The 21,760-nt window shown below is 41.2% G+C and overlaps 1 protein-coding gene across 1 annotated transcript in view; it reads right to left on the minus strand.

The window, feature by feature from the left end:
• Window positions 1-276: 276 nt before the first annotated feature.
• Window positions 277-21,760, minus strand: part of CFDP1 (craniofacial development protein 1) — a 35,877-nt gene continuing 14,393 nt past the window's right edge. The window contains exons 5-7 of the mRNA XM_075281817.1: window positions 19,923-20,042; window positions 7,528-7,686; window positions 277-2,820 (exon numbers count right to left, since the gene is read on the minus strand). Of these exons, the coding sequence (XP_075137918.1) occupies window positions 2,730-2,820; window positions 7,528-7,686; window positions 19,923-20,042 (370 nt within the window). The 3' untranslated portion in view covers window positions 277-2,729. The remainder of the gene's footprint in view (window positions 2,821-7,527; window positions 7,687-19,922; window positions 20,043-21,760) is intronic.

Genomic DNA, 21,760 nt, shown 5'->3' on the forward strand with positions numbered 1-21,760 from the left:
CAATCCAATAAAGGAGAGCCTGCAAACTAAGCACACTGTACAAGGAAAATTTATTAGTACGTGGCATTGCATCTCATCCCTACTCGCTTCAATAGAGCTGAGCTGCAATACCAGAACAACCGAACAATGTCTTTCTAATCTAAACCTTTTCTAGACATTATTTTAAGTTGTATAATAATGCATGAAAATGAACAAAAAAATGCTATAATCTTTAAAACCACATGCACCAAACACCCAAAAATCTATGTGGTCCTGAACCAGAAAAAATGGCCCAATCCTTAATGGTTAATGAGCAGATTTATTAAGAGGTACAAACCTTTGTCAAAACCTTAACTAAGTAATTCTCATTTGCTATGACATATCCAGATGATGCAATATTGTACATAGGAGGCATGAATATTATTATGGACTTTGTGTGGGGTACATTTAAGGCTCTCTGCTGTCAAATTTATTACCAGGCTGGTTGCAGTTGTGTAGGAGGTGGGGTGGTTACACCTGTAGTGGATATTTCTTCCCTCCACAGGAATATTTGTACCCCAATGTTTTGGCACATGCAATAGTATCTAGCAATGGCTACCTAGGACAGCCTGGAGGAGGTGGAGGAACTGGCAGACAGGTGCTCTAGGTTGGAAGGAATCTATATTACAGATCCTGTTGCTGAAAACAGAATGAGATGACTAATGACCGGTAGGAAATCCTTACAACCTCTGAGAGAGAAGGCCTAGCACCGTCCATTTTCTTTCAATGGGGCGAAAAGTCCAGCAAGCTGTTGGCGTATATGGTCAGTCCGAACTCTTCGTCTCTACCTATACTGAAAATAACATCAGTTGACAACACCCTCTTCACTGACCCCAAAGCAATTATGGATACATTTAGGCAATGTTCTAGTGATCTGTATAAATCTTAAGTTACTTTTATCTCACACTTTAAGTAACAGGAAAATAGACCACATGCAATCCTATGACCTGCATATATTCCCTTTGATATCACTGCCGAAAGATATATTCAAGGTATGGAGTTCACTTCCTCTGCTCATAGCTGTAAGGGTCAACATTGTCAAAGTGATTGTCCCACGAAGATGCCTTTGTAGTTTGGAGCACATTTATGCTGCTGTGCCTTTAACAATTCTTCTGAAGGAGAATTCCTTGATGTTCATGGGGAGTGTCTTGAGTAAAATCACATTTATAGCCCATGCAAAACTGAACAAAATGGCTGAAACGGCTTTGCATGCTCTAAAATGTACTACATAGTCAAGAAATTGAAATATATACAGCATTAGGGAGGGGCGTAGTCCCCATAACCAAATGCTGAGCGCCATCTATTGCATTAGTTTGTATTGGCAATACTCGAAAACCCCTCTACACCCTCCCCAGCAGCTAAGCATGTCATGTTTGGACGCTGGACCAGCAGCAAGTTGTGGGCCTACAGTCTCATTTTGGCTCTTTGGGCAAAAGTAATTGATCTGCTTAGTGAGGTGGTTGAGCTGCAGGTGAAATTAACACTGTTTGCCTACTATATCTCAATGTCGAAACACAGCGCAAACACATTTTCCATATGAACCGATATGTAAATCTCTTCTTACCTGTAAGGTATATAAAATCTATTCAGTTCTGCTCCTCAGGGCCGTGTGTATATAGTCTGCCTTGCTCTAGGATGAACCATTTTGCCTCAAAATGATACATAGAACACTTAGATACGGAATATTTTATTACTGAAGTGGTGTAAACACACCAAGTGTTTCTGATAATACATTAACAAAGAAACCGACTCTACCATATATTTACGGTAGCTCAGTATGTATGTGAAGTCACCAATACCCCTGTACATGGCTGTGTGTCATTCATGGTTTTCACTGACCCGTACAATGAAATGAATTGACAGAGCTGCAATTACATAATTTGCGTCTCTTTAACTAGGCCCGAACGCAAAGCTGCAAAAACTACAGCTTTGTGTATCGGGCCTATTGAGATACATGTGTCTGGACTCAGATCAAAAGCACGTTTGTGTGAATGAAGCCTAAAGCTTTACGTTGAAATATACTGTATTGTACCAGATCCCTACTGTGTTTTATTTTGCAAAGAACTCATCTTTGCACTTAATGGGTTCACAGTTTTTGAATTTTGTATTTACAGTTTTATTTTCAATAGGATAGGCCTTCAATTTAAAATCTATGGAGGTCTGAAAGTCGGGACCTCCACAACTCAGCTGGTTACTGGATCACACAGATCCCGACACACTGTACGTTTCAACTTGAATGGGACATTGCCGTACTTACCCATAATCACAACTACTGATAGCGAGTGACCAGAATAGCACACGGCATGTAAAGAACTATGGGAGCTGCACAATTTGGGAAACAATTGATTTGTGGCTTGAGGATAGGCCAATTTTTAAAAAGGTCGATAGCCTGCTATAATAAATGTGGGCCCTGCTACTCACATACACAATTCTATAGCGCCATCACAGACAGTAACCCAAACTAATAAATTACAAAGATAAATTTATTATCCAAAGTCACGGAAACCGCTCAGTGCCAAAAAAAAAAAAAAGAACAAAAAAAACGCACAACACATAAAATGTTCATAGGACAGCCGAAATATACAGATTAGATAGTAGATAAACGCTATTTTAAAATGTTTGCCATTTTCTACTGTGGCCTCTGTACAGCGCTCTTACATTCAGATAACATGACAGTCTTCCAGGGAACTTATTTTGTCCAATGATAAAAGCTATGGCTTCATATTTTTTAGTCTGACTTCCCGCTCAAGTTCAAACTGACGATAATCTACTCGTTCCAGGAAGGCTTTCCTTTCAATGTACCTAAAATATAAAAAAGTAAAAATTAAGATCACAGATCAATGAGACTTACTGACTAAATACATCACTAAAGCTCCCAATGATTTTTTTTAAAAAAATGCTATTTTTATTTAGTTTATATTATTTTCTATGAGCCACAGTTCTTTTACATGGACAGATTTCCTACCCATACTTCCCCATTACACTAGGTAATCTGCTCTCAACAGGCAATGGTAGCATAAAACAATCTGCTTGTAGGACATGTTGTCCTCTTGTGGATCTTCAAGTCCTTTGCTGAGATATTAGATTTTATCCATATGCAAATACTTTCTTTGGAGCAATGAGGGAGTTGCCATTGATGTCTATGGAGCAACACTATTGCGCCAAAGAGATCATTTACATGTTGATATAGGCGATATCTTAGCAAAGGATGCACAAGGGGAAAAAACAAAGTTTGAGTCAGCTGATCCTGTGAACTAGAGATATAGAAACAGCTTTGTAGGCAACCAAAGGGATTTATTTTGATAGGATAAAAGAAAAATAATCATTCTAATCTTTACTAATAACCAATAATTGCTATTATATTCGTATATATGTATACTGCTAATTCCTTTATTGCTGACATTTTCACATGTCCTTGTTATGTGAAGAACGTTCAGCTATATAAAATATAATTACTTGGAACCAGGCGTGTTGAGAAATAGTGATTTGGATACATTAGTCAAAATATTGAGATAAGCGCTGCCGTGAAGGGAGAGAAGCCGAATGTATAGGCCATATATATATAATGTATATGTTCTTCAGAGTCACTATATGTCACTTGTATAATTATGCCGATTCTCCTATAAGCGAGAAGTTGAATGTTAGAGAATGTTATGATGGCTGGTTAGCAGAATTCTGACCTCTGAACCCCTGTTTTTGGAATATCTGCCAGACTTCTCTGCCCTATCACAGAACTTCATTGTTCAGTCTCTTTCTTTCATTTATTCTTAAAATACCTCTATAATACTCTTTTTGCTGTAACCTCACTTCTAAATAAACTTTCCTCTGCTTTTATCCACCTGAGAATCTGCTAAGTTGTGGAACCGGTGTTGTTCCACAACAACCAAAAACCTGGTAGGCGCACGCTTCCCTTGACAATGACAGCCGAAGCCGGAGATATAAAAAATGATGTGACTTTTACTGATAGGCAGATAACGCGTTTCAGGGTTTAAGGTGTTAGTACAAACCCCAAACCTTCATCAGATCTCCTTTCTGCTGCTGTTGGGTATACACTTGATTGCTGTGGGCTGGGGGGGGGGGGGGGGACTTTATGAGTCTGAAAGCCCAAGCCTTCAGCACCAGAAAGGAGATCTGATGAAGGGGTGGGGTTTGTACTAGCACCTTAAACCCTGAAACGCGTTATCTGCCTATCAGTAAAAGTCACATCATTTTTTATATCTCCGGCTTCGGCTGTCATTGTGAAGGGAAGAGTACGCCTACCAGATTTTTGGTTGTTGTGTAACAGCACCGATTCCACAACTTAGCAGATTCTACATACAGCCTTATCCACGCAGACAGCTGATATCCAGGTGACCCCCAATTTGGCCATCCAGCCTCACCAATCCCAAAGGTCAAGTGGGTAGTGTGTGGTTCTGAGGAAATGTCACAAACCCACTATACCTAAATATTATTATTTCCCGTTCCAAAGGAAGCGTGGACTTTTCTTTTTGCACTCCTCACGGTACCATTTATCCACCTGAGAGACAGTTTATTTTTTAAATTTTTTTTATAGAAAACTAAGTTTCCATAACAGATGCAAAGTGAAAGTGAGTATCCCAATTATTTATTTTGGTGTATGTAAATCAATCTTTCAGATGGGCTTCCAAAGAATGAATAAGCAAGATATCCGCCTCCATGGACCCACAATCGATGGCTGGTTAACAAACATCACAATATGGCATGCTAACATAGTCACTCCTCATTCCATAAATCGAACACACATTTCGCTCAGAAACTCTACGGTGCTTTCAAACTTTCTACAGAAAAAGAACATTTTTGCTGCTATCTGGTCCACAGGGCAGGACGGTCACTCTCATAATACTAAGTGAATAATTAAGAGAAAATGTGAGTCCTTACAATGTCCTGGAGGGTTACGCAAGATGATCTCATGCCAAGAATACAGCAGTAGCTTTCCCCTCAGGCAAGAAGAAACTAGCTACGACAAGAGCATGCTGAGTCAGGTCAGCAAGCTGTACAGTGTTGAATGGAGGAGCTGTGCCAGCTGCTAACACTGCACAATCTAGTGCCAGGGGTAGACCAGCCGCCTCTTTTGTGCAGTTAATACACAGCACTTATTTTGCATTATTATTAGATGAAGGAAACTCTCTATATTGTATTGAACCTTGAATAATTTAAAACCTATTAAAATATACAGTGAACTGAAATAATCGCAAATAATTGCAGTACTACCAGAAATTCCAAAACACCAAAATGTGATCTGCTTCTTTGGACCCATGAAACATCTTTGGCAATGGCTGTACCCTTCAGGGCCCCATACTGCTCATTGGCAGAAATGTGCCATCTTTTTACAAACTGGTACTTTGGAGAGCTAAAACATGAGAAACGGTGAGTACTATAACCAGGGATGACAGAAAGTCTGAAATGGACCAAAAATATTCCCATTACAGAAATTAGGATTTTCACATCATAAGGTACAAGCTTAATGGATTTTACTGTATTGTACTGTACATATCTTGCTAACCTAACTGTTTGTCCTATTGTACAGGACAGAAGTGTAAATCATAGTAAATTACGAGCTAATCTGCAAGTTTTGGCCATAAATTTGCCAGTTACATTTTTTTGGTAACTCCTATACGCAATATGGCATACATGTACGTAATTTTGCTGCAGACTGACATATATACATGTCATTGTGACAGCACAATGTTGGTGGCCATAAGATCACTGCAGGATCCCAGCACAACTAAAAGCCAGGGCTCTATTACAATGAAAAAGTTCAGGCTTTTCAACTGGGTGGTTGAAGTAACTGATGTTAAAAGGAAAAAAGATTCAGAACTGTTATTTTATGTGGAATGCAGTGTTCACTAATACAGACATGTCAGTAGAGGTAACATGTCCTCTTCATGGGGGTTCTTCCAAAGTATAAAACTATTACAGCATCAGTAAATGCTCAAAAAATGGAAAGTATATTTACAGAAAGTCATGTTCTATGGAAAACGCCATTGCTACATTTTACTGAAAAAAAAATTGTTTGGTAAGTGTTTTGCTGTAGTTAAAGAAAAGGGTGCAGCCCGATGGAAAAAAAATAGACTTATAAAGGTCTCAATGGTTTATAGCGCAAATTAGCAGGACTATCATTAGTTCAATAGAGACTTGAAAATCAGATCAATTTGCCAGTGTTACATACTGAAAGGTCCTGCTGATGGTAAGCAGTGGTGTAACTACCACCATAGTAGCAGAGGCAGCTGCCATAGGGCCTGGGACATTAGAGGCCCGTTGACAGCTACCCCCGCTCTTATCACAGACAAACTGTTGTAACTGTGATAAGATCAGGGGAAAGCTTGTAGGACCTGTAGATGAAGAACCTTGTGTGACGTTAGCCGTCACATGACTAGGTGGGCGTGTCTTTATAGCCCGTGCAGTCTTGCAAGAGATGAAGAGAAGGAGAGATGTGGTGCTAGGTAATGAAGGGGAGGGGAATGTGAGATGCAGAATGGAAAGTTTGTGTATGTGTGTGAGTATGTATGTGTGGTGTGGAGGAGGGGAGAGGACAGTGTCCTGATATCTGTGTATTAGGAGGAGGGGGAGGTCAGTGTCCTGATATCTGTGTATTAGGAGGAGGGGGAGGTCAGTGTCCTGATATCTGTGTATTAGGAGGAGGGGGAGGTCAGTGTCAGTAGAAGGATCAGTACTCTACACATTGTTTGTATTCAGACTTGCTGTTACTAATGACTGCCTAATAGTAGTCAGAGGGCGCTCTGTGTATTGTATTGTACTGAAGGGGAGGGGGTTGTGAGATGCAGAATGGAGAGTGTGTGTGTGTCTGTATGTGTGGTGTGGAGCAATTGAGGTGCAACAGTAACCTAGGGGCACAGATGGAGGAGAGGACATGAAACTGGGGGTAGAGATGAGGGGTGCATGAAACTGGGGGCAGATGGAGGGAGGACATGAAACTGGAGGCAGATGGAGGGAGGACATGAAACTGGAGGCAGATGGAGGGATAGCATGAAATGTCATGTGACATCCGTGCGTTATTAAAGATGGCGAACACCACCAAAGACTGCAGCAGAGCTGGAGACAGGTAAGTAACTTCTTTTTTTTTATGTCTATCTCCTCTCGGTCTCTGATTATTATACTCTGGGTCTGAAAATACCCCAGAGTATAATAATTGCTTGTGGGTGTTCATTATGGGGCATAATCCCGTGTGTGCAGGGGCCACAATGGGGTATAATCCCATGTGCAGGGGCCACTGAGGGACATAATAGAGTGCGCAGGAATGTGGCGGGGGGGGGGGGGGGACACGGTCGGTCAAGGTCTTCGGAGTCGGTCAGGAAGGGGGGGGGGGCATGTCAAAAGTTCACCACGGGGGCCCCGCCATTCCTAGTTACACCACTGATGGTAAGCTAAAGACAGCAATACTGCAAAGTACAGTAAAATGTCAAGTGGCACACTTGGCGCGGCATAATCTATGGCCATTTACTTTAAAGATACTTTGGAATTTGTTCTTACCCATCTTTGCCCCTGTTGTGGATAGCCAGCTCCTCGCCAATCCCCTCTTTCTCTTTAAATGACTCCCAGTCCAGCTTGGATTTCTCCAATGTGCTCAACTTCTGCTTTTTGTTGCCTAATTTTCCAAGTATGCTGCTCATCCCGACAGGTCTTTTCACACTGTAATGAGACAGAGTCACTGTGAAATACTTCTCTTAGCACCAAACAATCCACTGTCAATGAAAAAGGAATACCACAGGATATGCAATAAAATGTGTTTCAGAAAAGGGTCCCACCACTGTGACTGCAGAGATGGCCATGCATGTGCACAACTCCATTCACTTCTAGGGTAGAAAACCAAAATTAGCCAAATGCACCTACTTATTTCCAGAACTCCCATTGGAATGAATTGAGAGATTCACCACTCCAGGAACAACAGCTGCAAGAAGGGGGCGAGAGGACAGACCAGTTCTCAAGATATGTGTAGGTCCCAGATAAATGATGTGAATCTATTGGTATGAGAAAACCTTTATATGTTTCCTTGCATACAATCTCAGACTAAAGAGAAGAGTTTCTGATCCAGTTTTGTACGTCAATATTAACTAAAGATTTGTGATCTGTACCATTACATAAACCCATGTGCTAAACAATCACTGCAGGTCCTAAAATTAATGACATTTTCTTTTATGTACAGTGTACTGACTTCATAATCCACATGTCGCTCATATGCTTGGCTGGTTTCCCTTTAGATCATGCAATGCCCAATTCACTGTAGGCAACACAGCAAAGAACAATGAATGGAGATAATGAGGTCGCATTCAGATTAAAGCTAAAGGCGCTTATGACTGAAATCATGAAAATTCAGATAGAACTACATTAAAAGGCGTCTCCCTCACTAACAGCACTTATCCCTTGCCATTTCAATCAATCTTATAGAAGTGAAGAGCTGTGGTCTTGTAGGCACACTACCACTCCAAACACACAAGGGACATGAGGACCCTTGTCCATGTGATGGCCAGAGGCTCCGGTGGTTGGATTCCCAGTAATCATCCTCTAGAGCAAACGTGAATGGATAAAGGCTAACGCCATTCACAAATGTATCAGAATGGTGGACAAGGAAACTATGGTAGCTGCACATGCATATCAAGAGAGTCTCTCTTTTGGTGGCCTGTCTGGAGTCTGTTTGCATGTCAACACCTAACAGTTATTTAGGAATGGCCTAGCTTGTGAAATGATCGCTCTGCTTCTCAGTTCAGCGATAAGCCCTCATCTCAAAGTCCGTAAACTGGGAAAAATGTTTGAGAATGTGACATACAGGCATGTCTAGCAGTCAAAGATCTCATCTAGATGTACACTTCATTTTTTTGTCAATTAGAGTATATAGAAAACACTTCGGGTATGTTCACACAGGAGAAATGAAAGAGCAATTCACCTCAAATTCCTATTACATTTCCACCCCTTGCACAGAAAAGCCAAAGCAGATCACTGCCATACTTTCCATGGAAGAACCTGATGCTATAGTGTATAATATACACTGATCAGCCATGACAATAAAACTGGGTTTGCAAAAATTGCTTTGACCCATCAAGAGAATCCACAAGACCTCTGTAAGTGTCCTGGGCTATTTGCCTTTGATTCTTTATTCATCAAATCCAACCAAAAAGTGCAAAACGTGGAATTTTGGATCCGAGCCAATGCTTTGATGTGTTCTTATACCCTTCTCCCAACAAGTTATTCTACCGAATAAGGCCAATGCCAATAGGTAGTAAGATTGCCATTATGTGTACTTGGTCCTCAATAACAGCTGGTCTTTTCTATGTATTGCACATCAATGACCGTTGAAAGCTCCTGACCCTTTCACGTGTTGCGCTTCCTTAGATGGTACACTAGATACACTGCAGTCTGGGGACAACCCATAAGCCCCAACATTTTGTTCTGATCCAGTTGTCTAGTCATCAAAATCTGATCATTCTAACACACGCTCAGATCCTTAGGCTGTAAGAAGCTAAGGAAGTGACATCAGCATGTGGATGCCAATGACTGCACAACTACTGTATACAGGTAAACCACCTGCATAACTGGCCGATCATTGATGGGGATTCATCTGCATGTGGCTCCGCTATGTTCCAATGCTGCTTATACATATTGCTGCATATTTACCTTACTAGGAAGGCAAACTATTTTTTTTAATGAATTAGAATAGCTTTAATGTTTTTAACAATGATTATCGCCATTTATGATTGAGTCTGAGTCTTTGGCGGTTTGACCTACAGACTTAGCCCTGGTTTGTATAAGGAAAGCTTGGTCAATATCGACTCCTTCACACTATTTCTACTGCACCAAACTCCTATAGTCACTTTCCATAATTCAATGAAAAGCTTTCAAGAACAGGAAAGACTCCTCTAGCAAGAATGGGAGTGTGCACTTATCAATGCCAATAGAACTGGATATTTTAAGGGATTCTACCATTCTACCAAAACACTTTTTTCTGGTTGACACGTAGGAATAGCCTTAAGAAAGGCTATTCTTCTCCTACCGTTAGATGTCTTCTCCACCACGCCGTTCTGTAGAAATCCCGTTTTTAGTCGATATGCAAATAACATCTCTCGCAGCACTGGGGGCATCCCCAATGCTACGAGAGAACTCTCCAGCGTCGCCTCCATCTTCTTCAGGAACATCCTCTTCATGCGTCTTCTTCCGGGGCAGGCGGTCAAACTTGTAGGCCTCGGGCAGAGCCGACTGCACATACCCACGGCCACAAGAAAAATGGCCACTTACACAGTAAGCACAGGGCATAATGAAAAATCTTTCGACAGGTGGCGCCACAGGCAGAGCTATCCTATTTCCAACATGGAAAATTGATTTGCATACATTTTACTGAAGATGGGCCTTTTAATGGAGCAGAAAGCTTCTCATACTAAATGAATAATGAAAACCAGTTATAGCTGAAGGCTTCACTTTAATGCCTGATCAGCGGGGGTCCCGACCTTTGGGACCCCCAATTAATGCCTAGAACAAAAGGGTTGTGGCACTTGGTAACAGTCTCTTGATTTTTATGCTGAAAACAGCTCCACTCTGTGCACAGCTTTTATCATGAAATTTTGTTGAGCATATACATATTATGCAAATATTTATTTTATTTTAATATTAAATGTAATAATTTAATATTTATGTTGGTATACAATACAGTTTTATGTGAAATTCCACATTCGGTTACAATTTCTATGAACACTCCACACTACTGGATTACTCAGACTATTTTCCATTGATTCTGGAAGCCATTGAATATTAAAACCTGAAAATGTTTCCATAAAGCAGACAAGCAACAGAAGCAAAGCTTCTAAACTTCACGCTCTCTTGTGCAACTCATCTGCTTTCACCTCTGCTGATGTGGTGTCATTTCAGGCAAGCTTAGCAAAATGCAATGAATGATAATGAGAACTTTCTCCCTGCAATGCAACACTGCACTGCCCTCCATAATATCCCTGAATTGTACTTGCCCTTGATCTACGCTTGAAAATAACATTTTTATTGCTGTGGCTGAATGCCACTGGCGCATACTTAATGCCATTTTAGATGAAGGAAAACAACTGAGGCAAAAAAAGAAAAGAAAAAAAAAGAAAAAAAAAAACACTACACAACCACAATATTTCAGGGACCTGACGAAATATATGGTAACAAATAGAGGTTTGTGCTTCGATACAAGAACATCAAGAGGTTACTGGACTAGTTTTATTTTTTTTAATACTTTTTAATACTATAATAATGCTTTTATGAAGTTATACCATGTAACTGCAAAGTTTTAAAGCGATATTAAAGGGATCCTATCATTAAAACACAGTTTTTTCTGGTTGACACGTAGGAATAGCCTTAAGAAAGGCTATTCTTCTCCTACCTTCAGATGTCTTCTCTGCGCCGCCGTTCCGTAGAAATCCCGTTTTTTGTCGGTATGCAAACAAGTTCTCTTGCAGCACTGGGGGCGGTCCCCAACGCTCAAACAGCACTGGAGGCGTCCTCAGTGCTGCAAAAAACTCTTCAGCGCCGCCTACATCTTCTTCAGGAATGTCCTCTTCATGTGTCTTCTTCCGGCGCAGGCGGTCAAACTTGTAGGCCTCGGACAGAGCCGACTGCGCATGTCTGCGGCCACAAAAAAAATGTCCGCTTACACGTGGCCACAGTTCACATGGGGTTCACATCGGAAATCCGATCCAAAAAAACGGGTGGCCGTGACTGAAAGCCGGTGCACAGCACAGAACCAATGAATGGGCCTAGTCCAGAGGAGGGTGTGTCTTCAGGCCGAATCGCGAGGTGACTTGGCCTGAAGAATGAGGATTTCGCTTCTTTTTTCTTTCCGGCTGCCGGAAAAAAGACCTGAGCGGCTCCCATTGATTTCAATGGGAGCCGTCTTTTTGGTCAGGGTTTTGAGGCGGATACGGCCTCAAAACCCTGACCAAAAAACTCAGTGTGAACTTACCCTAAAAATATAGAAAGAAAAGTCAAACAAGCAGGACTTTTCTCTCTGTATTTTTCAGGCAGAAACCCAACAGACCAAATTATAGTCTATGGGGTTCACGGTTTTCCACTATTTTAAGCGGATTAGGTTTCAAGCAGACACCACGAACGGAAACCTGAACACAGTTGTGAACCTAGTGTGTGTGACATGTGTTTTTCACAATAGGGTCAATGATCTCACAGTCTCTGTACCGTGTGGTTACCTTTCCTAACTTCAGTGTACAAAAGCGGAAGATCACTATGCAGAATGCCAAGCATGAGTATAGCACAAATGGAGTCATTAACCATTTCCCTGGCATCTGGCAATATGATGGACACATCTGCATTTGGTGAATCTTCTTATCAGGATACACAGTGCCTACAGGAAAAATGTGATGGTAGAGGGACAAAGGGGAGAGGCTGTTGTTCAGGGTTTGGGGTACACTCCTCATTCCTAGCAGAGAGAAAAGGTGTCCGGTAACTGCTGTTCTGCAACAGAACTCCACCTTAAATACAATGAAACCAGTCTCCAAAAGACTTCCTGTTTGAGATGACCACTCTCTTACCCAGACATTTTTGTGACAGATTTTAAATTTTCCATATTAATCATCTTTCAGACCACCCCTCTTGGAAGAGCACATGCAATTTTGGGTGGTCATCTCTAAGATATATACTATGTTTGGGATTCCCTAGCTTCTCAGTCACCACAAGGGGGTGCTCATACAGCAGATACTGATATACAAGAAATGCAGCTTGTTTGGTAGGAATATAAAATCTTTTATATAGTTACATATTCCTATTCTTGTGAGGGTTATGAGCTCTGATGCAAGTCTATGTGGGTCAGCATCAGTGGCACTGGATACATGGGCATGTCTTAACTACATTAACTTTATCCTCCCCAGAAATAAAAAACGTCATCTACACTGGAATAGGTCAATGACTGGCTGTTGTCTTGCCAGAAGAAACATTGTTAAACGCAGAATCTGCATGCCTGGAAACACCAAGGTTTCCTAAAGGTTACAGACTAAGCTGCAGACTGACAGATTGCTGGTGACATGATGTTGTTTATTGCATGTACAGAAGTGGAAAGGCCCCGGGCTGACGGAGATGCTGCGAGACTGCTCTGATGAGCTGTGATGGAGACCCGAATCTTCCCTCCTGCCAAGAGGGCATTCAACTGTACTCACAGCGCTTGGTTCAATCCAGGGTCATGTTGGAACATGCAATTTCATTTCATTCAGCGCGATTTTATCTCATGAACCTTTGAAAGATAATTCCTTTTCTCTAGGAAAGCTGGCACATGACAGATTTCAATTATGAGATAGCAGAAGCATTCATAAGTTGATATTGCCGATGTTCACACCAGATGTTATTATCCTTTAGTGCATTTTTAGCCAGCACTGGGAATATCTATGCCGGACTTGAGAAATCTCAAAAAAAAAAAAAAAAAAAAAAAAATTGAAAAAAATCCCTTACATGACAGATGTCTTGAATGCATTGGTTGTAGAGGGTGCAATTCAGATATCATCATCTTAGTTAGTCCCAAGCAACAATTTGTATTTGGGAATAGAGCGCCTTCATCAGCTAGACAGTGACACATACAGTATGTCACACAGCAAGTTTAAAGAGTAACTGATTTTTTCATCAAAAGTCGAAATATCTGCAAGGCCTTGCTAGGCAATCTGTTGTATGACTGTATAAACCTACATATGTGGCACACGTGGTATTCTATCAGCTTTTCTGCTGCTAATAGCCCCATTATGGCTGCAGCATATTTTACATTTATTTTAGAGAAGTGCAGTGTACAATAAGGAGAGTCTTCCCCATACAGGTTTTCTTTAAATACAATTCTGCCACAACTAACTCTAAGAAAGCAAACAAACAGCTGAGTAAAGCCCGAGTACTTATTATAATTTATGGGATCTATGGATGCTGCACTCCAAATCCAGGTTACAATACAGTTTAAAATGTCCATGACAAGTTCCAAATCTGGGGGGCCCTGCCTGTATCGGTGACTGGTTGGATTATCTTATCAAGATGTGGTACTCCCTAAATGTTTGTATATTATAAAGCATGCAGTCGTGTACAGCAGCAGCGAAGTTACTCCTGTACGTTTACATAAGATAGGACGTATGCAGCACCCTAGGTGCCTGCGCTGTTCTGCTGTGTATTCTGACATCCTGTGTATGATCTGAGATTGCCATATAACTTAAGATGGTGGAGGTTGCGGACCTTATATCAAATGTCCTAGGTGGCCCTGTTCCACTCACCCGTGAAATTTGCTTTTTTTTGTTATCTTAGATGAGGAAATATAGTCCCACCAGTTTTGTATCCTACTGTGGGAATCCTTATATTTGGCTAGAAAAGCCATTGCTCTACAGTGGATTGCTCCCTGCCCTCCCCCCCCCCTCCCTGTCAATGTGGAGAAAGCTAGTCAACTCTGTTTTTCTATATAATCAACTGGTAAATAAAAGGTAGGGGCTGCCCTACAAAATTCCAAAAAGTCTTCGGTCCCTGATTTCATTCACCGCAGACTTTATACACTGTACTGTCATTTCGCACAGCCCTTAGTCTGTGTATTCCTTAGATAGGAGATGTCGTTAGCCCTCACCTATATTTCGGACCCCTATAATATTTCTGAGGCTCTCTCTGACTGGACGGTCCTGACTGCTATGAATTACATTCTTGTATTGCTGTGTTTTTATGCATTCACAGACTACAGGTTGGATGGCCTGCTGCCTTTATCTTGGCTCCCCGGCCTGGGCCTCCTTCTGGACTATATATTTGTTCTCCTTTATTATACTTATGTTATAGACTCTGCAGCACGGTTTTGGTTGTCTACAATTACTTTTTTTCCGGTTCCCGTATTTATTGTACAGCATATCGATTGTATTTACTCTGTCATTTCTTTGGTACTTCTTCCTTACCCTTTTTATCTTTAGTCCCCCTAGGGGGTGTGATTGCTCACACAATACACTAAAATTCTTCTGTAATGCAGTATATTGTCTATTCTACAATATACAGTTTTGTTACACCTTGCTTGTGATGTCAGGCCTAGGAGACTGTGATGGGCCCCCCAGCTATCATGGTAAATGACTGCTGCCCGAAAACCTTTTTAAAGTTTCAGCACAGGTGTTGAAGAGACGCTAAGAAGCCCATAAGCTACCCTAACCCCCAAAACGCTGAATGGAGCTGCATCTTTACAGGGTATGCAGGAACTGCTTTATAAAGACTGGTGGTGGTCCACTGAAGTTATAGGAAGGTGAAAAGCTGAGTATTTCCCTTTTAATTTAATGCAAAAGTAATAAATTAAAGCAATTTAATATCTATGGCAAGACAGGAAAAGGGCTGACTACATGCAAACTGCTTGATGTAAAATATATACAATTACACAACAGTGACACATAAATCAATGGGGACTAAGCCTAAAAGGTGCCCCATCTCTTCATCTGCAGTGAGGTTTATCCCTTGTGTTCACGCAGAGCAGGATTTTCCAACAGCCCTCAATGGGAAAAAGTACAAATCTACAACACAACCACGTGTGCACTTCTGCAGTAACTCAGAACATTACTTTTTTTTTCTTCAGCATTTGCTCTCCTGACAGCACATCCCTATTGACCTGTGATCTCATTGTAATCAGCCTCATAAAACAACCTCAGCCCAATGGAAAGTATTATGAAGATGAGGCGTCAAGACTGGCAGTCGATTTGTTTCAGAGGGGCTGGCGAGAGACAAGTACTGGACAAGTCTGGGTGTAAAGCTCATCAGAGAATGGATTATTCATTATATCACTTAATAACAGGCTTGGGCATCCTTAAAGATTAATGGTGGCTGCAAAGCACTTCATTAAATCAACCTCAGGCTGTAATGCGCTGTTATTGGAAACCATGTGGTTTTCCTTTAAAGCGTGCACTTTAATCAGTTCTGCCATTGAGCACATGTAAACAACTTAACTATTTATTCACATGATGACATGGCAAAAGATAAAGTCATACATAGCAGGCAGGTACCGTGTATCCATGGGAGAGAACAGACACATCCCCAGTTGGTTCAGTCAACATTTTAAAGGGTGGTAAGGGCCTATACAGTGGTGTTCACATATGTGTCCAGTTCTAGCAAATAAGGAAGTGGAAAAGTGACTGGTCATGTAAATGGGGCAGAAAAATCAAGAACTCCAGTCCCGGATGGTTAGAAGGGAGATGGCCTCAAGCACAACCACAGACTCAGTTTTCATCTCGGCTGTGGGGCCCCTCTAAAGCTTCTACAGCCTATATAACTATGGGAAAATAAACTCTTCATTTCCAAACTGAAGGGAGGTTTCTATTGCAGGTTAGTTTAGTTTCTGAGTTAGTTGGGAAGAGGTAGTAGTGAGGGGGAGGTAGAGAGATAGAGCAAGTCAGCCTACAAGTGCCATGATGCATTAGCTAAGACACCAGGAAGCTATGCCAAGTAAACAAATGCAAAACATGCCAGGAGCTCCCAGAGAAACACAGAAATCACTCAAACCAAAAAAACATTTTTGGTCTGGAATTTTTTTTTTTTTTAAATTACGAACATATGCCAAACCACGTGCCCTGCAGGGTAAAGCTGCATTCTACCACCACATGCAGCAGGCAATGGTTGCTCAACTATGTAGGTAGTTCCAAATGGAATAATTAATGTTAAAATATAACTTTTAAAGAGGACCTTTCACCATTTTGCCCACAGGCAGTTCTATATACTGCCGGAAAGCTGACAGTGCGCTGAGTTCAATACACTGTCGGCTTTCCCGATCTGTGCCCGGTGTGAAGAGCTTACGGTCCGGTACCGTAGCTCTTCTATGGTCAGAAGGGCGTTTCTGACAGTCAGTCAGAGACTTCCTTTTTCACAGCACAGCCAATCGCGCTGTACTGTGGAGCGGGGAGGAACGCCCCCTCCCTCCCTGATAATGCTCGTCTATGGACGAGTACTGCGAGCAGAGGGAGGGGGCGTTCCTCCCCGCTCCACAGTATAGCGCGATTGGCTGTGCTGTGAAGAAGGAAGTCTCTGGCTAACTGTCAGAACGCCCTTCTGACCATAGAAGAGCTACAGTACCGGGACCGTAAGCTCTTCACACTGGGCCCACATCGGGAAAGCCGACAGTGCGCTGAACTCAGCGCACTGTCAGCTTTCCGGCAGTATATAGAACTGCCTATGGGCAAAATGGTGAAAGGTCCTCTTTAATGCATGCCCATCAAACTACATGAACCAATAGAATATAAAACTATCAAAGGCTTCAACAGGTTACAATATCCAAAGAACCAAACAATATGAGACACAGCGGCCTCCAGATAGTAAAACCACATCACTCACCAAATGTAGAGGCCACGTGTACCTGATCCATGATGCAGGGACAGTAAAAAAGATTTGGGTAAAGTGATAGGCGAGAATAATTGTATGTAGCTCATAATAGAGAATCTCAGTATTTGGTATCATACATGAACGCTATACCCTACACCAAGGTTGGCAACTGTTTGTTAATAAGGGTTGGCATCCTTTTGCATACATCCTCGTTTTGGTTTTATACTGTCAGGCGCTCTGTGGAGTGTCTGTTAGGTGACATTTGCAGGGACAGGTTTCAGTGGTGATTTTGAGCCAGGTCTAGGGTATAGCGTTCATGTATGATACCAAATACTGAGATTCTCTATTATGAGTTACATACAATTATTCTCTCCTATCACTTTACCCAAATGTTTTTTTTACTGTCCCTGCATCATTGAACCATACACCTGTGGACCAGGTACACGTGGCCTCTATATTTGGTGAGTGACGTGGTTTCATTTCATTCATTCTGGAGGCCGCTGTGTCTCATATTGTTTGGTTCTTTGGATATTGTAACCAGTTGAAGCCTTTCAGTTTTATATTTCATTGGTTCATATGGTTTTATGGGCAGGCATTAAAAGTTATATTTTAACAATTATTCCATTTGGAACTGGTTGACAATTTTGTAAATAATTTGATACTCAATTGCAATAATTTTTGGATCTATTGTCAACTGTGTAGGTAAACAGAAGCATTTACCTGCATCATTATGTGATCATTGGGTGCTGCTTGTGGGCTGGATTTTGTCTGCAGGTGTCACAATGTTAGAGTGTAGTCACTGTTTACTTATCTGCTTTTCCCCTACCCTGCAGTCAACATAATAATGCACCTAGGCCATAGTAATCATATTGCTGCATATACGCTAAATAAAACGCTGGGAACTACAGAAGAAGAGAACTTGGGTATCGTATTTACAAGTAAGCTCTGGAGCAGTACTCAAGAGTGTCAAGCAGCAGCTGCAAAAACAAATAAGATTTTAGGGAAGAGTGTGTGTAAGGGGGTGTTCACACCTGCGCCCGTGTCTGCCCACCAGGTCTCCGTCCTATTCCCCAAAGAAACTGCATAGGTGACGGCTTCCTGGTGGTCAGTTTTAAAATCATCATTTGAATAGGTTTTAAAAGCAGTATGCAGTCTCTCCACGGGGAAACCATTTTTTTTTTTTTGGCAAGACACAAACTCGGTCATGCAGGATTTTGTGTCCAGCCAAAAAAACAAACGGTTTTCTTGTGGAGAGACTGCATACGGACACCAGCGGTTTAACCCATTCAAATGAATGGGTTTTAAAACTGACCGCCAAGAAGCCGTCCCCTATGCAGTTTCTCTGGGGAATAGGATAGAGACCTGGCGGGCAGACATGGGTACAAGTGTGATCAAGTGGGAAAAGATTGATTGGACATCTACAGTATATACAAATAAGTTGTTGATAGTTACAGCAGTAAAACCATGGATTGCCCTACCAAAAGAAGTAGCAATGGCAAATACTGTATCTTAAAATTAAAATGAAAGAAGATTGAGGGTTACAATTAAAGGTGTTCTCTGGGTTAAAATATTGGTGACCTATCAATCTAAGGATAGATTGTCAATATCAGACTGGCGGGATCCCAACACCCAGCAACCCCTTCAGTTAGCTGTTTTCAGCAAGTGATATACAAAGAATAGATCAGGAAGCAAATCGTTCTGTGTGTAGTGGTCAGAACTGATACTGCAGATCATATCCTAATCATTTCAATGGGAGCTAAGCTGCAGTGACTTGGTACAGCTACTACACAGAAAGCAGAACTGTCTGCTTCCTGCTCCATTTTCAGTGTATCAGTTGCAGAGAACAGCTGATCAGTGGGGGTGCTGAGTATCAGCCCCTCCACAGATCTAATATTAGTGATCTATCTTCAGGATAGGTGATCAATATTTTAGCCTGGGAAACCTCTAACTATAAATTATATATTCTATTCTGCATTCTATTCTGAATGCAGCAGCCAGGCTCATCTATTAGTCTAGATACTACAGCCTCCGGTCTGTGCCAGTCACTACATTGGCTGCTTATAGAATACAATATAAACTTATCACCCTCATTTACAAGGCTCTCCATAATGCCGCACCTCCCTACATTTCTACAGCTTCAAGAACAAACTAAAGACACATCTTTCTTCTGGATCAATGCTGCAAATTTATAGATATTTAGTGGTGAAAATGATGACAGGTTCCCTTTAAATAAGGTGAACACATTCAGCACACAATGAGATCAGAATTACAATGGAAGTGCATTAAGAAAAACTAGAAAGTAAATCAAGAGATAATGATCAAAGCCAATCCCACCTTCAAGCTTAACGTGCTACAGACATGAGAAGTAAATTATGTATCTAGTTGTATCCAATGGAGCATACAACTGATACGTTAGATCCTTACATTAGAGGAGGACAGATCACAAGGTTTGAGGCTTGAGGACAGTGATGGTGTTGAATTCAGACCATTTTTAATTTTTATTAGGCACCCAGCCCCCTTTCAAAGCAGGAAATCTCTTTCAAGTGGCGAATTTGGGTTCTTTAACTTCTTATTGGAAATGTTGTGTTAACTGGTGCAGAACTTACCCCGAGCTGGCTGCTGTGACAGTTCTTGAAGGTGCGGGACTCTGTTCTACCTGTTCTTTATCTTGCTGCTTGATAAATGCCTTGGCTTCTCTAGATGAACAATCCACTTCTTTTGTTACCCTGTTGAGAAAGTACACAACTAAAGTTGCTGCTTTTTGGTCTGTTTGATCTCTCACTCAATAAACAAATGGTTAACTTGCATCTCACACCTTCTAACGTATTGAAAGTCCTTTATACTCTCCCCACGTCTTTACTGTACTCATTTATAGTGTTAATCTTGCCCACGGCAAGTCCTCGTAGCATGAAAAAGACTACACAGCACTGCAGCAACACCAAATATATATAGGTAATGTTTTTCTGCTGTTGCACAAAACCTGTATAAATATGAAAAAATAAATCTGGTTTTGTGTCACCATGTTCTGAAAGCCATCAGAGATGTGAAGGCTTGCTTTTCAGGATAAGTTGACATTTTCATTTGTACGGTTTTGGGGTACAGATGGCTTTTGACTGATTTTTATTCTATTTTTTGGCAGGTAGGATGAATAAATGAAGAGCAGTTATAACAGTTTTCTTTTTAAAGAGGTTGTCCACCAATTTCTGAAACCCTGGCGGAGGCTGGAGAAGGAGAAACATTTAAAAATAATAAAATATTACGCTAGGTTCACACCTGTATTCAGGTTTCTGTTCATGGGGTCCACTTGGGGACTCCACAAACAGAAACCTAATCCGCTTAAAAAAAAAACAGTTACCTGCACAGACCCCATAAACTATAACAGGGAATGTGCTGCTTGTTCCTTAAAATCCTATTATATTAATATATATGTTTTTGCCTAAAACTATATTTTAAAAAAATGCGAAAAACAAAACACAGCTCCTAAGGAGCCCCAGAGCCATTGCTTCTATATTATACCATCTTGATACATGAGGCCTCACTGTTCCTTCCCGGGTTAAGCTATATAGTGGTAGATATAAAAGGGTAGCTAATAGATACAGACAAAACCTAAACACTCAGCAAGTCCAGGGGGTCACTTTGTATTTGAAATCAACCCTTGGACAAGTTTGAGAATCTTTACACAAAGCCTTGAAATAAATGTTTATTGATTTTCCTAGTGTATCACGTCATTGGTAAGTCTGAGGAGCATTCCCGGAGAACGTTTGCCTTGCCAGAGCCACACACTCGATGATTTCATCAGCTGGCAATAGGGCCGAGCTCCTTCTCATTTCTAGAACTGGGCCCCCACTGAAGACAACTCCCAAATGCAGGAGGTGAAAATTAACATTATAGCAGACAGAATACAGAACGTTATTGTTCAAAGAAGCTACAAACATCTCCCAGGTCAGAATGATCTGATTTTTACCAAGCAGTTCCTGTAACAGGCCTCCTGAATTATATAAGGGCCAAAGTCAGGAAGACTGGAAACAGGGCAGCAGCTTTCACAATACAGACAGCGCAATTACACCACCTAGTGGTCAAAGCGAAGATGCACATTGGCTCAATCAACAGATATACACATATCTATCTATCTATCTATCTATCTATCTATCTATCTATATATATATATATATATATATATATATATATATCTAAGAAGAAGACGAGACTCCATGGACTGTTATACGCCAACCCCCCCCCACCCCATACCCACCCGAATACAACCCCCCCCCCCACACACACACACACACACACACACTCTACTAGCTTTGGCAATGCCAAGTATCTATTCGGACGTGCCAATAAAGCTTTTTTGATTTGAATTGATTTGATATATATATATATATATATATATATATATATAGCTTCCTGTTTGCACACAGACATAGGAGATAATAGCAGGGAT

The sequence above is a fragment of the Leptodactylus fuscus genome, chromosome 7 (genome assembly GCF_031893055.1).
Source record: "Leptodactylus fuscus isolate aLepFus1 chromosome 7, aLepFus1.hap2, whole genome shotgun sequence".
NCBI lineage: Eukaryota > Metazoa > Chordata > Amphibia > Anura > Leptodactylidae > Leptodactylus > Leptodactylus fuscus.